General features: G+C 37.4%; 1 protein-coding gene across 1 annotated transcript in view; it reads left to right on the top strand.

Annotated features, from left to right (window-relative positions):
• The window catches only part of DNAH7 (dynein axonemal heavy chain 7), a 243,274-nt gene that overhangs the window by 142,299 nt on the left and 85,552 nt on the right, over positions 1-15,423 (top strand). The window contains exons 41-45 of the mRNA XM_064585828.1: positions 1,281-1,611; positions 3,561-3,907; positions 5,689-5,869; positions 8,242-8,427; positions 13,761-13,924. Coding sequence (XP_064441898.1) covers positions 1,281-1,611; positions 3,561-3,907; positions 5,689-5,869; positions 8,242-8,427; positions 13,761-13,924 — 1,209 coding nt within the window. The remainder of the gene's footprint in view (positions 1-1,280; positions 1,612-3,560; positions 3,908-5,688; positions 5,870-8,241; positions 8,428-13,760; positions 13,925-15,423) is intronic.

Here is a 15,423-nt window from a genome sequence, read left to right as displayed (position 1 = left end):
AATAAATTTAAAAATCTTTTTAAAAAAATTCTCCTTTACCTCAACTAGGATCCCCATCCTGTGGTTACTCTTCCCTTAATAGCTAAAGCCTTCAGATCTCTTTATAGCCAGGTACTCTGGTACCCTAGAAGGAAGTTAGCAGGTCACCTGCTAGGACACCAGTAGTTTAGCTAGCAAATCATCACATGGGATGAACCACAATATGGAAGCTTTCCTGTTCTTGTTTCTGTTCTTATTCGACAAAATTTTGGCTAAAACCAAATTCACAGATAATATGGTATCATGTATCTAGTCCCCCCATTAAGTCAAGCGTTTTGCTGACTCAGAGGGAATCAATGTGTGACAAAACATAGCATACCCTCACTTCTAAAGGTTGTGTTTTTTTTTTTTTCTCCTGTGGCAGTCTTTTTAATGTTTTCCCAGTTACCTATTCCAGTTTGAGCCAGTTAAGCCCTCAGCTGAAGGGTATGCTTCTGCCTTTAGACAGTTTTCCGGCTGGTTTTTTACCTACTCCAACCTCCTTTTTGAAGATGATTTCTAAAATGTGTCACCTCTTACTTTAAAACATTATGGTGTATCAAATATTTTAAATGAAATGAATTATAGAGTTTTCTCTACATATAATGTATAATTATCCAGAGAACATATATGAATGCAGATAAAATGTTTAAAACACATTAAAATATTATCTTCCTAATCAATTATTATTACTTTGTAATCATCCGGCACACAAAAAATATTGAGTTTTATTATTATCCTATTTGTCATTTTTGTCTTAATAAAAAATTATTTCAAGATATTGAATACTTCCTAAAATCATTTGCCACCTTTGGCAACATTCAAAATAATATATTTTGAGCACTGAAGTTTGTTTTAAAGATGTGATTATAAAAAGGTTTTAAGGAACCGTAGTGTTGTAGGAATGAATTTCCCAAAGAGACTAATTTTAGGGGTCCACCATTCATTTTGATAAAGAGCACTCCTTGCCTATACCTAGTATATAATAAATTTAAAAATAACTTTTGAAATTCTGTTATATGCCTGGATATTGTGCTAGGCTCTGGAAATACAAAAACAAACAAGGCATACTTTTGGCTCTTAATTGTTTATAACCCAGTGTTCTAAAGTTAATAATTTTTGGCAAACTGTTATGTGAAAATCTTTCATACCACTCCTTTAGTTATGCCTGGAAAAAGCCTGAAAAGCTCAAGAATATTTCCATTTTTCCTTGACGGATATAGAACCTGATGCCTAACCTCATTTTATGTATTTGCTTCCAGCGAAGTCGTGAAAATGAAAAAGAGGTATGAAGTGGGTTTGGACAAACTGGATTCTGCCGCATCTCAAGTAGCCACAATGCAAACTGAGTTGGAGGCGCTACATCCTCAGTTAAAAGTTGCTAGCAAAGAGGTGGATGAAATGATGGCAATCATTGAGAGGGAGTCTGTAGAAGTTGCCAAAACTGAAAAAGTAGTGAAAGCTGATGAAACAATAGCAAATGAACAAGCTATGGCCGCCAAAGCCATCAAAGACGAATGTGACGCGGACCTGGCAGAGGCCCTGCCCATCTTGGAGTCAGCCCTGTCTGCCCTGGATACTCTCACTGCGCAGGTGAGAGCACAGCCACACCCTTGCTGGGACACACAGCCTGGCAGCTCAAGAAAGTGTTCACTACTGGGGGCTATGATCAAGTCTGTCTCTCCAAATTAGTCTCCACATTTAATGCAATCGAAATCATTTTCAAATTAGCAAAAGAATTTCCTAATTGACCTGAAAAAAGAAGAGCATGTGCATGACTAAGAATTTTGGAAAAGGAGGAAGCTGCCGAATTTTAGAACCTACCCTAAAACCTCTGTTATTTCAGGAACTTTGCACAACAACTTTGCAGTACAATGGTGGACAGAGGCATAAGACCTAAGTGTGTATTTTATTTCTAAGGTGCACCTTTTTCATATTTAGACACTTTCATAATTGGCATACACCTTACAGTGGATGTGATAATATATCGCGTTAATGTTTGTTAGTGTTGGGTTTTTTAAAATTTTTGTGATAATAATATGGCCTACAATGTTATACTTTATAATAGCATGTCTTAGATTGGATGAAATGTGGTATTAAAAATTTAGACATCAGAGGGGAATAGTTCAATTAAGGAAGATAAAGGTGAATTTTTAAACATAGTGTTGAGAATTGTGCTAAACTTTTGGGTGAGGAGAGACTATTAAGTTCTTTCTTCACACCTACTCCAATATAGACTTCAGAGTGATTAAAATTTAAATATAAATAATTACACTACTATAAAATAGTAGAAAATGCAGATCCTGTTTATATCTTGGAGTGGATCAGGACCTTGGATTTCTTAGATGTGAGAGAAATCAGAAAAAAAAGCTAAGCAAAACTGTAATATATATGCTCTGGATACTCTTCTTTTTTTTCATAACTGATAATTAGTTTTTTTTAAGTTATAAATTTTAATACCTAAAACCAACACATTTTGTTTGATATAAACATCACAGACAGAAGTGTAGAAACACTCGGGGGAAATATTTGACCTAGATGGCAAACAAAAGATTAATATGCCTCTATGTAAAAAGCTCTTACAAATCAATAAGACAAAAATAGCTGTAAGATAAGATAGTAAATGATACAAAGAAGTAATTCACAAAAGAGGAAATACAAATAGTCAATAAACATATGAAAATGTATCCTACCTCACTTGTATTTTTAAAAAAACAGATTAATAAAGGATTTCTTGGGCTTATCAGAATGCTTACCCTTGCTGCTGAGGGTATATGTAGTAAAACAGGAACCCTTAGATACTTTCTGGAGAGTAGATTGTCAATAGGTGTCAAAAGCTTTAAAAATAAAGGATTCGAAGTTCTTAATTCAACATGGCAATTGTAATAGTAAAAAAAAAATAGAGGAAAAATATAGATAGGGCATGAGAATTATGGCTCATGTCTATACAGGAGAAGGTCATGCAGCCATTAAAATGATGTAGGTGTTTCATAGCGTGTAAGGATGTTCATTATATCTTGAAATATGAAAAGTTTTAGCATGTATGTTATGTAGACTATAATTCCATTGGTCAAAGTGTAGCATATTCACTAGTTTATAGCATATATACATAGAAAAATATATAGAAGAAGTATAAATAAAAAACATTTGCAGTAGTTAACTAGATATTATGGGATTATAGGAGATCTTAGTATGTATAATTTCTCTGTATTTTTCTAATGTTTGCATCTATTACTTCCATAATTTTCAAGAAGCTACAACACTCTTATTTTGCAACAGCCAAATTTCTCTTATGTGTTTTTGAAGTAGACTCTATGTCATAAGTAATCTCACATTAGGGTATATTTCCATTATTCTTTTTTGTTTCTAACTTTCCCTTTTGGACAAACTTCTCAATGCTTTTTTGACAGAATTCTATCACTGTTACCATTTCTAACCAATGAACAGAGTGACTATCTTATGATTTAGTTTGAAAATAAGAGCCAGTTACAAGTAACGCATAAACAGTTCTTTTTTAATAATTAGCATGTTGTTATTTCAAGGACATTACAGTGGTAAAATCCATGAAGAGTCCTCCTGCTGGTGTCAAGCTTGTTATGGAAGCTATATGCATCTTGAAAGGCATCAAAGCTGACAAAATCCCTGACCCAACAGGTTCAGGAAAAAAAATAGAAGATTTCTGGGGTCCAGCTAAGAGACTTCTTGGTGACATTCGATTTCTACAGTCACTTCATGAATATGACAAGGACAACATTCCTGCAGCATATATGAATATCATAAGAAAAAATTATATTCCAAATCCAGATTTTGTTCCAGAAAAGATTAGAAATGCTTCCACTGCAGCCGAAGGTCTGTGCAAATGGGTCATAGCAATGGATTCGTATGATAAGTAAGTACTAACAACAACAACAACAACACAATCCTGTGTTTTATTTTCCTGTTTGGTCATTTAGACACTATAAAACTTAAAAGCTATACAGGTGAGAGGCTCCTGGAAAATCATGTCTAGTATCTGCTATGTGTGTACATATTTCCTAGAGGCAAGACCATAACAATTATTTAGTATAATACAGTGATGCTTAAACATTTTTTGGACTCAGGAACCCTTTATACTCTTAAAAATTCTTGAAGGTGCAAAAAATATTTTTTTTATTAAAGATTTTATTTATTTGTCAGAGAGAGAGAACACAAACAGGGGGAGCAGCAGGCTCCCCACTGAGCTCGAGGAGCCTGATGTGGGACTTGATCCCAGGACCCTGAGATCATGACCTGAGCTGAAGCAGACGCTTAACTGACTGAGCCATCTAGGCATCCCACGAAAAACTTGTTTATCTACCATATTAGAAGTTGAAATAGAGGGCGCCTGGGTGGCTCAGTTGGTTAAGCGACTGCCTTCGGCTCAGGTCATGATCCTGGAGTCCCGGGATCGAGTCCTGCATCGGGCTCCCTGCTCAGCGGGAGGGTCTGCTTCTCCCTCTGACCCTCCCCCCTCTCATGCTTTCTCTATCTCATTCTCTCTCTCAAATAAATGAATAAAATCTTTAAAAAAAAAAAAAGAAGTTGAAATAGAGAAATTTTAAAACAGTATTAATTCATAAAGACATTACATGTTACATAAATAACTGATTTTTTTAATTCACGTTTTTCACAAAAAAAATTAGGAAAACAGTAGTGGTGTTTTATATTTTTGCAAATCTCTTCAATCTGTGGCCAGTAGAAGATAGCTGGACTCTCAAATCTGCATCTTCATTCAATCTTTTGCAATATGTTGTTTCAGTTGAAATATATGAAGAAAATACAGCCTCACACAGATGTTTAGTTAGACAAGAGAAGATGTTATGGACTCCCCGAAGGGGATGAAGCATGTCTTGGACCACATTTTGAAAACCACCAGTATAATATATATTCTTTGTAAGACAAGGAGTCTTTTCTGGTGATTGTATGAGAACCACTTATATTGTGTACAAAACAGCAAAAATTACTGGTTGTTCTTCAAAAAGCGACTATTACAGGATGTCTTTCAAATTCACACACAATTTGAATCATTGTATATATAGTTATGCACTGTCTATGTTTTGGACCATGACGTGTTAATGATAAATTTTAATTTAATATTTTATCATTTGTTTAGAAAGCTAATATCACTGACCCTGTTTTCCAGATAGAAGATAATTTAGATCCATTCTTTTTCTTATATAGTCCCTTCTATTACCGACATACATATTTATGAGATGGCTGGTTTTAATTAAAGATGTATTCTGAAAATTTTTAAAAAGCAAAATGACATAGATGAAACACCTCACCTCCTAAGAATTAAGCTTTAATGAAATAGACTAGTTTTCATAAACACTGCAATATTTTACATGAATAGACTATTTTCCTTTTGAAAACCACCAATATTCATACTGTCAATAATCTAATACTTTATATTAGGTAAAAAAATTACTTATTTGAAAATGTTATTCATATTTGATATCTATTTGAATCATTTCTTATGTGCTGGGGTCAGGTGTGATAGCTCGATGAAATATGGAATATGGAAACCAGCATAGGTTTTGCCTCAAGATGTGTTTTGAGTTATAGTAAGCATAGTATAGTAAACAAATTCAGTGTAGAAAGTGTACTACAATATACAAGGTATCTCTAATTTTCTGATTTTACTTTTTGCAGAGTGGCAAAAATAGTAGCTCCTAAAAAGATAAAACTGGCTGCCGCCGAAGGGGAGCTTAAAATTGCTATGGATGGTCTTCGTAAGAAGCAGGCCGCCCTGCGCGAAGTTCAGGACAAGCTGGCCAAGCTTCAGGATACCCTTGAGCTGAATAAGCAGAAGAAGGCTGATTTGGAAAACCAGGTATGTGACGCTATAGACAAATACGGGCGAATCCTAATTACTTTAGTAAGAATGATGCTTGCGCCAGCAAGTAATAGCTACATCTCCTGTTTTCTTCCTGGTTGGGGATTGGCAAACGATGGCCCACGGGCCAAATCCAGCATTGCCCATTTTTGTATGGCCCACAAGCTAATATATAATAATAATAATAAATAGTTTTGACATTTTTTAATGATTATATAGTAAATGGTTGTATAAATACCTGCCTAATAGCATCAGTTTTGCCTCTCGATCCACAAAGCCCCAAATTTTTAGTTTTGCAGCCCTTCCCCTGTAGAGATGATTGACTACAAAAGAAGTCAATCATCTCTACCCTGGATTACCAGAATATTGACCTAGATTATTTAAATAATTCTTCACTTCATAGGTAAGGAAATGGAGAACCAAAATATTAGGTTGTGTAAGAGGTAATGGCAGAGTGGAGATAAGAACTCAATACCCAGAAACATACTGTGTCCCCTGAAAGTTATTTTAAGACTAAAAAAGGTGACACTGTTTATAATAAGTAACTGCTCAAGTCTAATTATGTTCCAGGGGGAAAAAAGTCAAAATATTTTATAAAGTCAATATTTATTGAATGCTTACTCTGCAAGTCACGGTTGTTCTGGGAACAGTATGTATTATCTCATTTATTCTCGAGTCACGGTTGTTCTGGGAACAGTATGTATTATCTCATTTTTTCTCAAAACAGCCTTCTGAGGGAGGTCATCTTTTTGTATCATTTTGTAGAAACTAAAGCATAGGAAGGTTAAGTAACTTGCCTATGGTCAACCCAGCTTCTAAGCATGAAGGCTAAAATCTGACTTTAATAGCTGTGCTCTTTCCCAGACTTTTTTCCCATAGGATATGACCACAAATTCTGTATTTATACAAATATGTGACATTGTGCCCATCTTTAGAAATATTACTTACTACAGGGCATGATGTCCAAGTGGTCAGTTTTAGTTTAAACAATATAATAGGTGGGTGTGTGGTTTACTGTAAACATTTGCCAACTTTATTGTATGTTTGAAATTTTTTATTTTTGTGATAAAATGTTGGAAATCATGATCATGTAAAATGAATATATGCTTATATGTGTACTAAAACTCTGCTTTTAGAGGCAAAATTTTAGTTAAAATATTTTTATTTAGTAATTTCTGATGGCAACTTTACTGTAGTCCAATACATGATTCAATATATTATAAACATTACTGAAAAAAGAATGAAGAGAGAAGCCAGGAAGACAGAAGATATTAAAAGAGGGAAAATTAAAGGACAAAATATTTAAATTTAGGAAGTATCAAAAATATCCCCAATTACATACTGTTGCTTTTTCAAGCCTATCTTTAGATAAACCAATTTAGTATTTTATATCTTTTGGTCTAAAAGCATTTATTTAATATAAATATTAATAGCATTAGGAAAAAGTATAAGCCAAATTCTTATTCCACAGTAATTTAAATGCCTCTGCTTTTATCAATTGTTTACTTCCTCTCTTCACATCAGTCATTTCATTTTGAACCTTAAGCTAACCTTTGCTCACTCTTGTCTTTATTCAAGAATAACGAGGCTAAGTCACTTAAAATTAAACTACAATAATTCAGGTATTCTACTGGAATATTGCCATTGCATGGGTTGAAATGGCTTTTCCCCACGTTTTCCACCTTCATAATTATCCTTTTTCTTTTTTTAATCACATTGCTTAATTACACATAATCAAATTTGGTTGACAGTCTTCTGCACAAAGTAGGCTCTCAGCTATTGATTGATGTCCTAATTGAAGGTTAATTGCAAGTGTGTGAGTAGGTTGACACAATTTAACAACTTGAAGATTGTGCTTTGCAAGTAATCATAAATTATTACAACTTTTAAACATTTAACCTTTAAAATTATCGTTAAGTCAACCATAAGTTAAATGAGGGGAAGATTTTGATAGAACATTTGAAATAAAATGCATTTAGAGTATTTAAATTTGAGGGAAAACATTTATATTTGCAAGAGAATGTCCTTTATTACATAAGCAAATTTCAGTGTCTCCTACTGTAGATCATTCCCTTAAATAGAGCTCTTCTTGCATTATGTGATGTATATCCACTAAAAATATCATAAATTGTGTATACTTCATTATACATACTTACTGCACACACTTTATTATGAACACAATTCTCAATTGTCATGGACTTGCCAGTTTTCATAGTGAGATAGCTCACATTTTTTTAGAGAGTTAAAAAAAATTCCAGATGAAAGTTCGTAATTAAAAAAAGAACTTATCTCAGAGGCCAAAATCTTGCAGAAATTTTCATTTATTTTCTACCTGTGGATGTTGATAAGAGCTGACTTTTATTTTTGAGGTTGACTTGTGCAGCAAAAAGCTAGAAAGAGCCGAGCAGCTGATTGGAGGCCTTGGGGGTGAAAAAACACGCTGGAGCCTTACAGCTTTGGAGTTGGGGCAGTTGTACATCAACCTGACAGGTGACATCCTCATTTCCTCAGGAGTTGTTGCTTACCTAGGTGCCTTTACATCGAGCTATCGACAGGTAAAGAATACTAGTCGATTTCTAAGGTCTCATCCTGACCCTCCCATTTTAGCCAGTACTGACTAATCTTAGAGGATTTTATTGGCTTGCTTTTTGTTTTTTTGGTAAGTATGAAGAACAAATGTTTCCAAGTGATTTCTATCTAGTTGTGTATTTTAGTTATTCTGTAAATTGGCTTTATAGCCATAAGATGCCATATCAAATATTCTTCTAAAATCAAATTGTTTTAGAAACAAAAACACTGACTTTAAAAGGTAACATGAAATGGTAGGCCCTTAATGACAGAATTTCAGTTCCTAAACAAGTATAAAGATATCAGGATTTTTTTTTTTTTACATCTTTTTTTTGGTGTGTGTGTTTGTGTGTGGAATCAACTACACTATGAGTCTCAATAATGAATCATTTCAAAAATCACTTCGGACACTAAAACTTCAGGGGAGGAGAAGGCAAGCTGGCCTAGAACTGAATCTGTAAGTGGCTTCTTTTCTCAGAAAACAAATGCCAAGTGTCCTGCTTCGAATTACCACCCCTTTGATGGATTCTGCCTCATTCTTTGTGACCCAGTTCCCATTTCTATTTCTTCTTCCTGCTTTTTCCTTCCCTCCTTTCAGTCCATTCCTGAATGAGACCCCATATTGTTCAGCTCTCTTTTGAAAAATTGAACTGGAATCTGACCCAGAACATGGCCCTGTCAAAGCAGAAGAGACTTAGAAAAATTAAAAGTACTGAAAGAAAAAGAAAAGGAGGGTAATGAGAATAAGGAGAAGAGAGAAATTTTCAAACATTTAGCAATAGCTTCTGGTGTCAAGCAAGTAGAAAAAGAATAAATGATAACTCATTTTTTGTTTTTCTTTTTGTTTTTCTTTTTTTACATAACATTTGCTTTTACCTGGTCTCAGCTGAGCCTTACTTAATTTGGGAGCTTTCTGTTAAGTAGGGTTGATTCTTGGAGGCCATGGTTTTAGTTTGTTTGTTTATTTTCAACCAAACCGATTTAAAATCTTCATATATATGGTCTTTCTGTCTCTTTGGGATCTGGTTGCCCTGATCATGGTACATGACCTTCATATTCTTCCTCACTTTGTTCATTTGTATCTTTGAATAACTGTTTGCTGCTAAGGCATTAACATCTTGTAGCTCAAACAGTTAATGTTTAGCATGAAACTATCTGGTAATAGGTTTGTTTGCTCTATGGTTTCAGAGACTGAGGCTTATAAAGATGAAGGGAATTGCTTAGAGCCACATAGCTGGTTAATGACACAGCAGGATTGAGACTTGTAGTCCCTTGAATCCTCATTTAGCACCCTTCCTACTCTCCTAAATCAACTTGGAACAATGGAGGGGGTAGCGGCGGCCACCCTTACCCTTCCCTGCTGGTTCCCGACACACCCTTGGGCACCTGCACTGGCTCCTGCTTAGCATCCCAGAGCCATGCTGAAAGTCCCTTGCCTCCCCACCCTGCCCTCTCTGACACATGTGTTCCGAGGCCCTGGATCTTGCTGACTGCACAAACAACCACTTCCAGAGCCCTGAGGTCCAGAACTGAGACCTTGGAGTTTCCTGGCAGAAGCACAGTGACACTCAAGCTAGACACAGATACAGCCAAAACTCCGAGCTCCTATGAACTCACATCCTCTGTCCTCACCCCTGATTCAAACAGCCATGTCATCCCATCCCAGTTCATCTCTGTGAAGGCTTGAAGGCAATTTTACCCCTGCCTTGCTTCACTATAGCTACCTAGGCTTTTACTTTTCTTGAGTCTCTAAGGTTGCTGTTCCTTCCTGTGAATGTGTTCTCTATGTCCCCCTCTGACCCGCCCCCTCTCTCGGGTCAGGGCAGCTATCGGGTTACACCCCATCAAAATTTTCCCATTCAGTTGTAAGCGTAAGGTTATAGCAGCGAGTTCAGTGTCTCCCCAGATGCCTGCCTGGCTTCCTGCACTTTCATGTCTAAAACCAGCACCTGTGGCTCTTTGTTGGCAGACTTCCCTTGGGTTCTTAGAATCCACTTTGCCCAGTGTTTGGAGAGCTGGATTGCCTGGGGATTTATCTGCCACTAGGGCGTGCCTGGATGAATGACTGACAGAGGTGGGAGCACGAGAGTCGGGCTCCTTTCCCTCTGGTTGGAACAGCTCTAAGAACTAACTTATCCTCCCTGTGGGATCAAACCAAAGCCACCCGCTGTAGAACTTTGGCCGATCCCTCACCTTGTGTTAGCTTCTTCCCAGTCCTTGCACTGCTCCCCCTAGCATCCCTTCCTTAATAAATCTTCATCTCAGAGTCTGCTTCTGGGAAACCCAACTAAGACAAAAAAGCCTTCCAACGATCTTCGTTCTTTTCGAGCATCAAAGTCTCGGGATACCAAGAGCCCTCGATAAATAGGTGGATCCCCTCCTTCCAAGCTTAAATCTGAGTAGCTGTTAATTATTCATCAACCCCTTTGTAGAACTTCTGGCACTCTTCATAAATAAGACATAGAAAACTCCAATTCTTCCAGCATAACTGGGCCCAGGGTACTTTAATTGCCATGCCCATGCCAATCTCTGAAACAGAATCCTACAGTGCTGTGAGGACACGTAAGCCCTGGAGTTGAATTAATTTGAACTTTCTCAATTTCCCTGCCAATAGTCAAAGTCAGAACTGTGTTGGTGGTGGTGGATATTTTCACCAAGGTGACACTCCTAATGGTCACTTTTTCATTTCTACCATCTATTGCACCAGCTGACTACTAGCCAAGGCTCTTTGCTTGTATTTAGAGATGCTTGTTCAGAGCATCTCATGTTCGTTTCAGTTACTGTCTGCTTCTGTACCCTTTTAGACGTATAATTGGGCCACTTAAATTTCTAATCCATAAATATGATGAAATTGAATAAAAGATGTGAGCAAAATGCGTGAAAGGGTTCAAAAGGTACAGATTTCTAGGTATAAAATAAGTCCCGGGATGTAATGTATAGCATGATGACTATAGTTAATAATACTGTATTGTATATTTGAAAGTTACCAAGATCTTAAAAGGTTTCATAAGAAAAACATTTTTGTAAATATGGTGATGGATGTTAACTAGACTTACTATGATGGGTTCACAATATATACAAAGAGCGAATCATCATCTTGTGACTACTATCATGTTATATGTCCATTATATTTTTAAGAAAGAGATGAAAAGGGCGCCTGGGTGGCTCAGTTGGTTAAGCGTCTGCCTTCGGCTCAGGTCATGATCCTGGAGTCCCGGGATCGAGTCCCGCATCGGGCTCCCTGCTCGGCGGGGAGCCTGCTTCTCCCTCTGACCCTCCCCCCTCTCATGCTGTTTCTCTCTCGCTCGCTCTCTAAAAAATAAATAAAATCTTAAAAAAAAAAGAGAGAGACGAAAAAATAGAAAATAAATCTATAATGACATAAATTAATACATTTTAAAAACGAGTGCCTGACCAAGCTAGATCCTTACAGTTACAAGTACCTCCCCACAAAATGCCTCTTCATTACAGAGGGAAAGGGGGCAAGGCAATGCCGAAGCTGTAGTACGGTATTTCACAAGAGCTGCCTTCATTCAGTGTTGAATCCTGATTAAAAACTCTGAATTCCTCTTTGGGGTAGATTGCTCAGCCCTCACCCCAACCATTTCCCGTCTCAGGCTCTAATGCTCCGGGTTATAATAGACGCTCAACTTAGGGAGGCCCTCAGCAACCTAACGCCGGCGGGGGGTGGGGGTGGGGGGCAGCCCCTCCTCTGCCGCACCTGTGGAATTCCTCACACTACCGCATCCCCGCATCCCCGCATCCCCGGGAAGCCCGTGCAGCCGAGCTACCCCTCCCGCCTTCTGCTTGCGTATATAACCACCTGTTACGGTTTCACTTGTGCTGTTACCCTGTATCTGGGCGCAGCCCCCTGAGGGGCAGCTTTCTCTCATCGGGCAATACAACTAACAAGAAGTTCTGCTTTTCGGGGCACCTGGGTGGCTCAGTCAGTTAAGCGGCTGCCTTCAGCTCAGGTCATGGTCCCGGGGTCCTGGGATCGAGCCCCGCATCGAGCCCTGCATCGAGCCCCGCATCAGGCTCCCTGCTCGGCAGACAACCTGCTTCTCCCTCTCCCACTCCCCCTGCTTGTGTTCCATCTCTCGCTGTGTCTCTCTCTGTCAGATAAATAAATAAAATATTAAAAAAAAAAAAAAGAAGTTCTGCTTTTCATCTGAGTGTCTTATGTTGTGTCCCACCTTCCAAAGAAGCTTTAATTATATCCGAGATTCTACGATTATGAGATAGAAGCCCGGCAGGCAGCAGTTTAATCGAGTGATAAAAATCAGTGTCATCGGTAAATGAACAATTGGAAATCCCGTACGTACCACGTACCACGAAGGGATGCAATGAACACGACATCATTTCTATGATATTCCTGCAAAGGTGCATAACTTGAATCATGGAGGAACATCATAGAGACGCAACTGTGGGACCTTCTACAAAATAAATGATCAAGGTCCTGAAAGTCATCAACTGCCCCTCACCCATTGTGGCCTTTCATGGCAAACCTAAGAGAATGTTGGTGGAGGCTGCTCAGCAGGAGCCCAAGGCAGAGATGGTGGTGCCCACTGTGCCCATAGCATTCTCCTCTGCCTGTCGGCGGGTACTGACACCTTTTGTGTCTGGGTCTCCTCCCCATGTCTCTTCCTCACCTTTATTTCCTCTGGTCATGTCTTTCACTGTTTCTGAACTTATTGATATGTAGCCTCAAATTGGACCTTGACTTCTGACTTCCTGAGTGTGAACCTGGACTGGAAGTACCTTTTTGATTTCTGCGCAGCCTAGCACACTGTGCCCCGGGTGGGATGTCCCAAACTCCAGTATATGTCCTGATCCTTGGTGCCTGATAGTTCTGCCATGGTCCCTTCCCCACCGGGCATGCAAGAGACAGAAAAACTTGTTTTTCTGTGTCTCCTACCAGTTTAAAGTAGATTTACTTTTATTCCATAATACTGTATTAAGGCTTGTCAGATATTTGTAATTTAAAGAAAATGTATAGAATAATGATGGTTTCCAGCTACTTTGTCAAGTGCACCTTTAGAATAAAAATCGGCAATTGTTTTTTCGGATGCAAAATTCTGACTTCAACTTCACTATTAAGTGGTGTATGTAAAATTAACATTGGATATCATTCATTTTCATTTGAATGCATAGTGGACCTTCTAAATTATAATTTGAAAAAAATCTGATAAATTGGTTTTGAGGTGCAGTTTCAACAATGGTTTGTTGACTCAAGGAATAAAGTGTAATTGAGGAATTTACGAAGTATTCATTTGGTGATCTCCAGCTTCATTTTTGTATCTCTCTGTATGTCTTAAAGAACCAAATCAAGGAGTGGACAAATTTGTGCAAAAGCAAAGACATTCCCTGCTCTGATGATTATTCTCTTATGGGTATCCTGGGAGAAGCTGTGACAATTCGAACCTGGAATATTGCTGGGTTACCTTCCGACTCATTTTCCATTGATAACGGGATCATCATAATGTAAGGAAAATACTTTTCTCACAAGTGATCTCTATTAATCAGTTGATTTATTTATCCATGCATCTTTTTAACAATTATAGCTAGAAAACTTTTATAGTATTGAAAAATTTTTACTTAAATCATTAATTAGCTAAATTAAATATGAATAATCACTTCCTTCTCCTAGTAATGTTAGAATGATGGCATATTGGAGACTGTAGTAAACAACCAAAAACCCTAATGACTTTTACTTAATTTTTAATCAGCTTTTGGCAAATGGAGCAAAACCCTACCACGAGTAAATGAAGTCCAAAATATTTATTCCCATAAAATTGCAGGGTTTTTGTTATTGCAGGTTAATGAAATGTGCAGCAGTGGGTTGTTGGTAGTGATGGGTTCAGGTGTACCAAATTCTTAGTCCCTGCTGTGTGTGGGACTAGCTTCAATGATATGGATACATTTCTGGTCCTGGGCTGATTGGGACATTCAAGATATAGTGGATGCTATTCCTGGAATGTCCTGGTTAGTAGACAAATCCCATGGAAATTGGGCTGGGAGTATACTGCAGGCTCATCCAGCCTCACCTTTTCTGAAGGTCTTATCTCCCAGAAACCAAGGACGTTAGCCTGCCCCAGTATGAAGACAGTCATGATTTGTGTTATTTCCTAGTTCATGTTACCATGGGCCTTCCATCACTGGGGCAGTCACTGAGGCAGAGGTTTTAGCAGATTAGGAATAGCACAGGTAAACCCTCAGTAGAAATGTTCAGTTCCGTGACTGAACATGACTATTTTATTTTTTTTTTTTTTTATTTTTTTTTATTTTTTTTTATTTTTTTTTTTTTTTAAAGATTTTATTTATTTATTCATGAGAGACAGAGAGAGAGAGAGAGAGAGGCAGAGGAAGAAGCAGGCTCCAAGGAGCAGGGAGCCCGATGCGGGACTCGATCCCAGGACCCTGAGATCATGACCTGAGCCGAAGGCAGACGCTTAACCATCTGAGCCACCCAGGCGCCCTGAACATGACTATTTTAATTAGTTGTTAGTTTACTACTGAAAAAGTAATTGATGTTGTAGTACTTAAAGAACAAATGGCAGACACATGAATTTTTAAAATAGAATTAACTACTACGTGTGAAGACTGGTTATTCTTAAATTTTGTGTATGTAATATTTATGAAAATTATTCCACAAATTAAAACTCTGATGAACATGTTTCTTTACTGCTCAACAAATGATCCTGATATATATATATATATATATATATATATATATATATGGACTTCTTTAGCATATATTTTCTGAATTGTTCTATAAGGATTTGAGGTGAGTGCAATTTGAATATAAGTAAAAATCTGATAAGACCACCTAGAGGAAATTAAAGAAGTAGTTACTTCTGGTATTTTAGACAAGCTCATCTTTATATTTGGGCCCTGAATTAAATTCAAATCTTTCTAGTAATTAAGGCAAAAAAGAAAAGCTGTGTCACATGGTTCTCATATTTTTAACCAAGTAAATCATA

This window comes from Mirounga angustirostris, unplaced genomic scaffold (genome assembly GCF_029215605.1).
Source record: "Mirounga angustirostris isolate CCGP_5_RB_7025 unplaced genomic scaffold, mMirAng1.0.hap1 SCAF_3, whole genome shotgun sequence".
NCBI classification, from domain to species: Eukaryota; Metazoa; Chordata; class Mammalia; order Carnivora; family Phocidae; genus Mirounga; species Mirounga angustirostris.
This window is presented reverse-complemented; position numbering and strand designations above follow the sequence as displayed.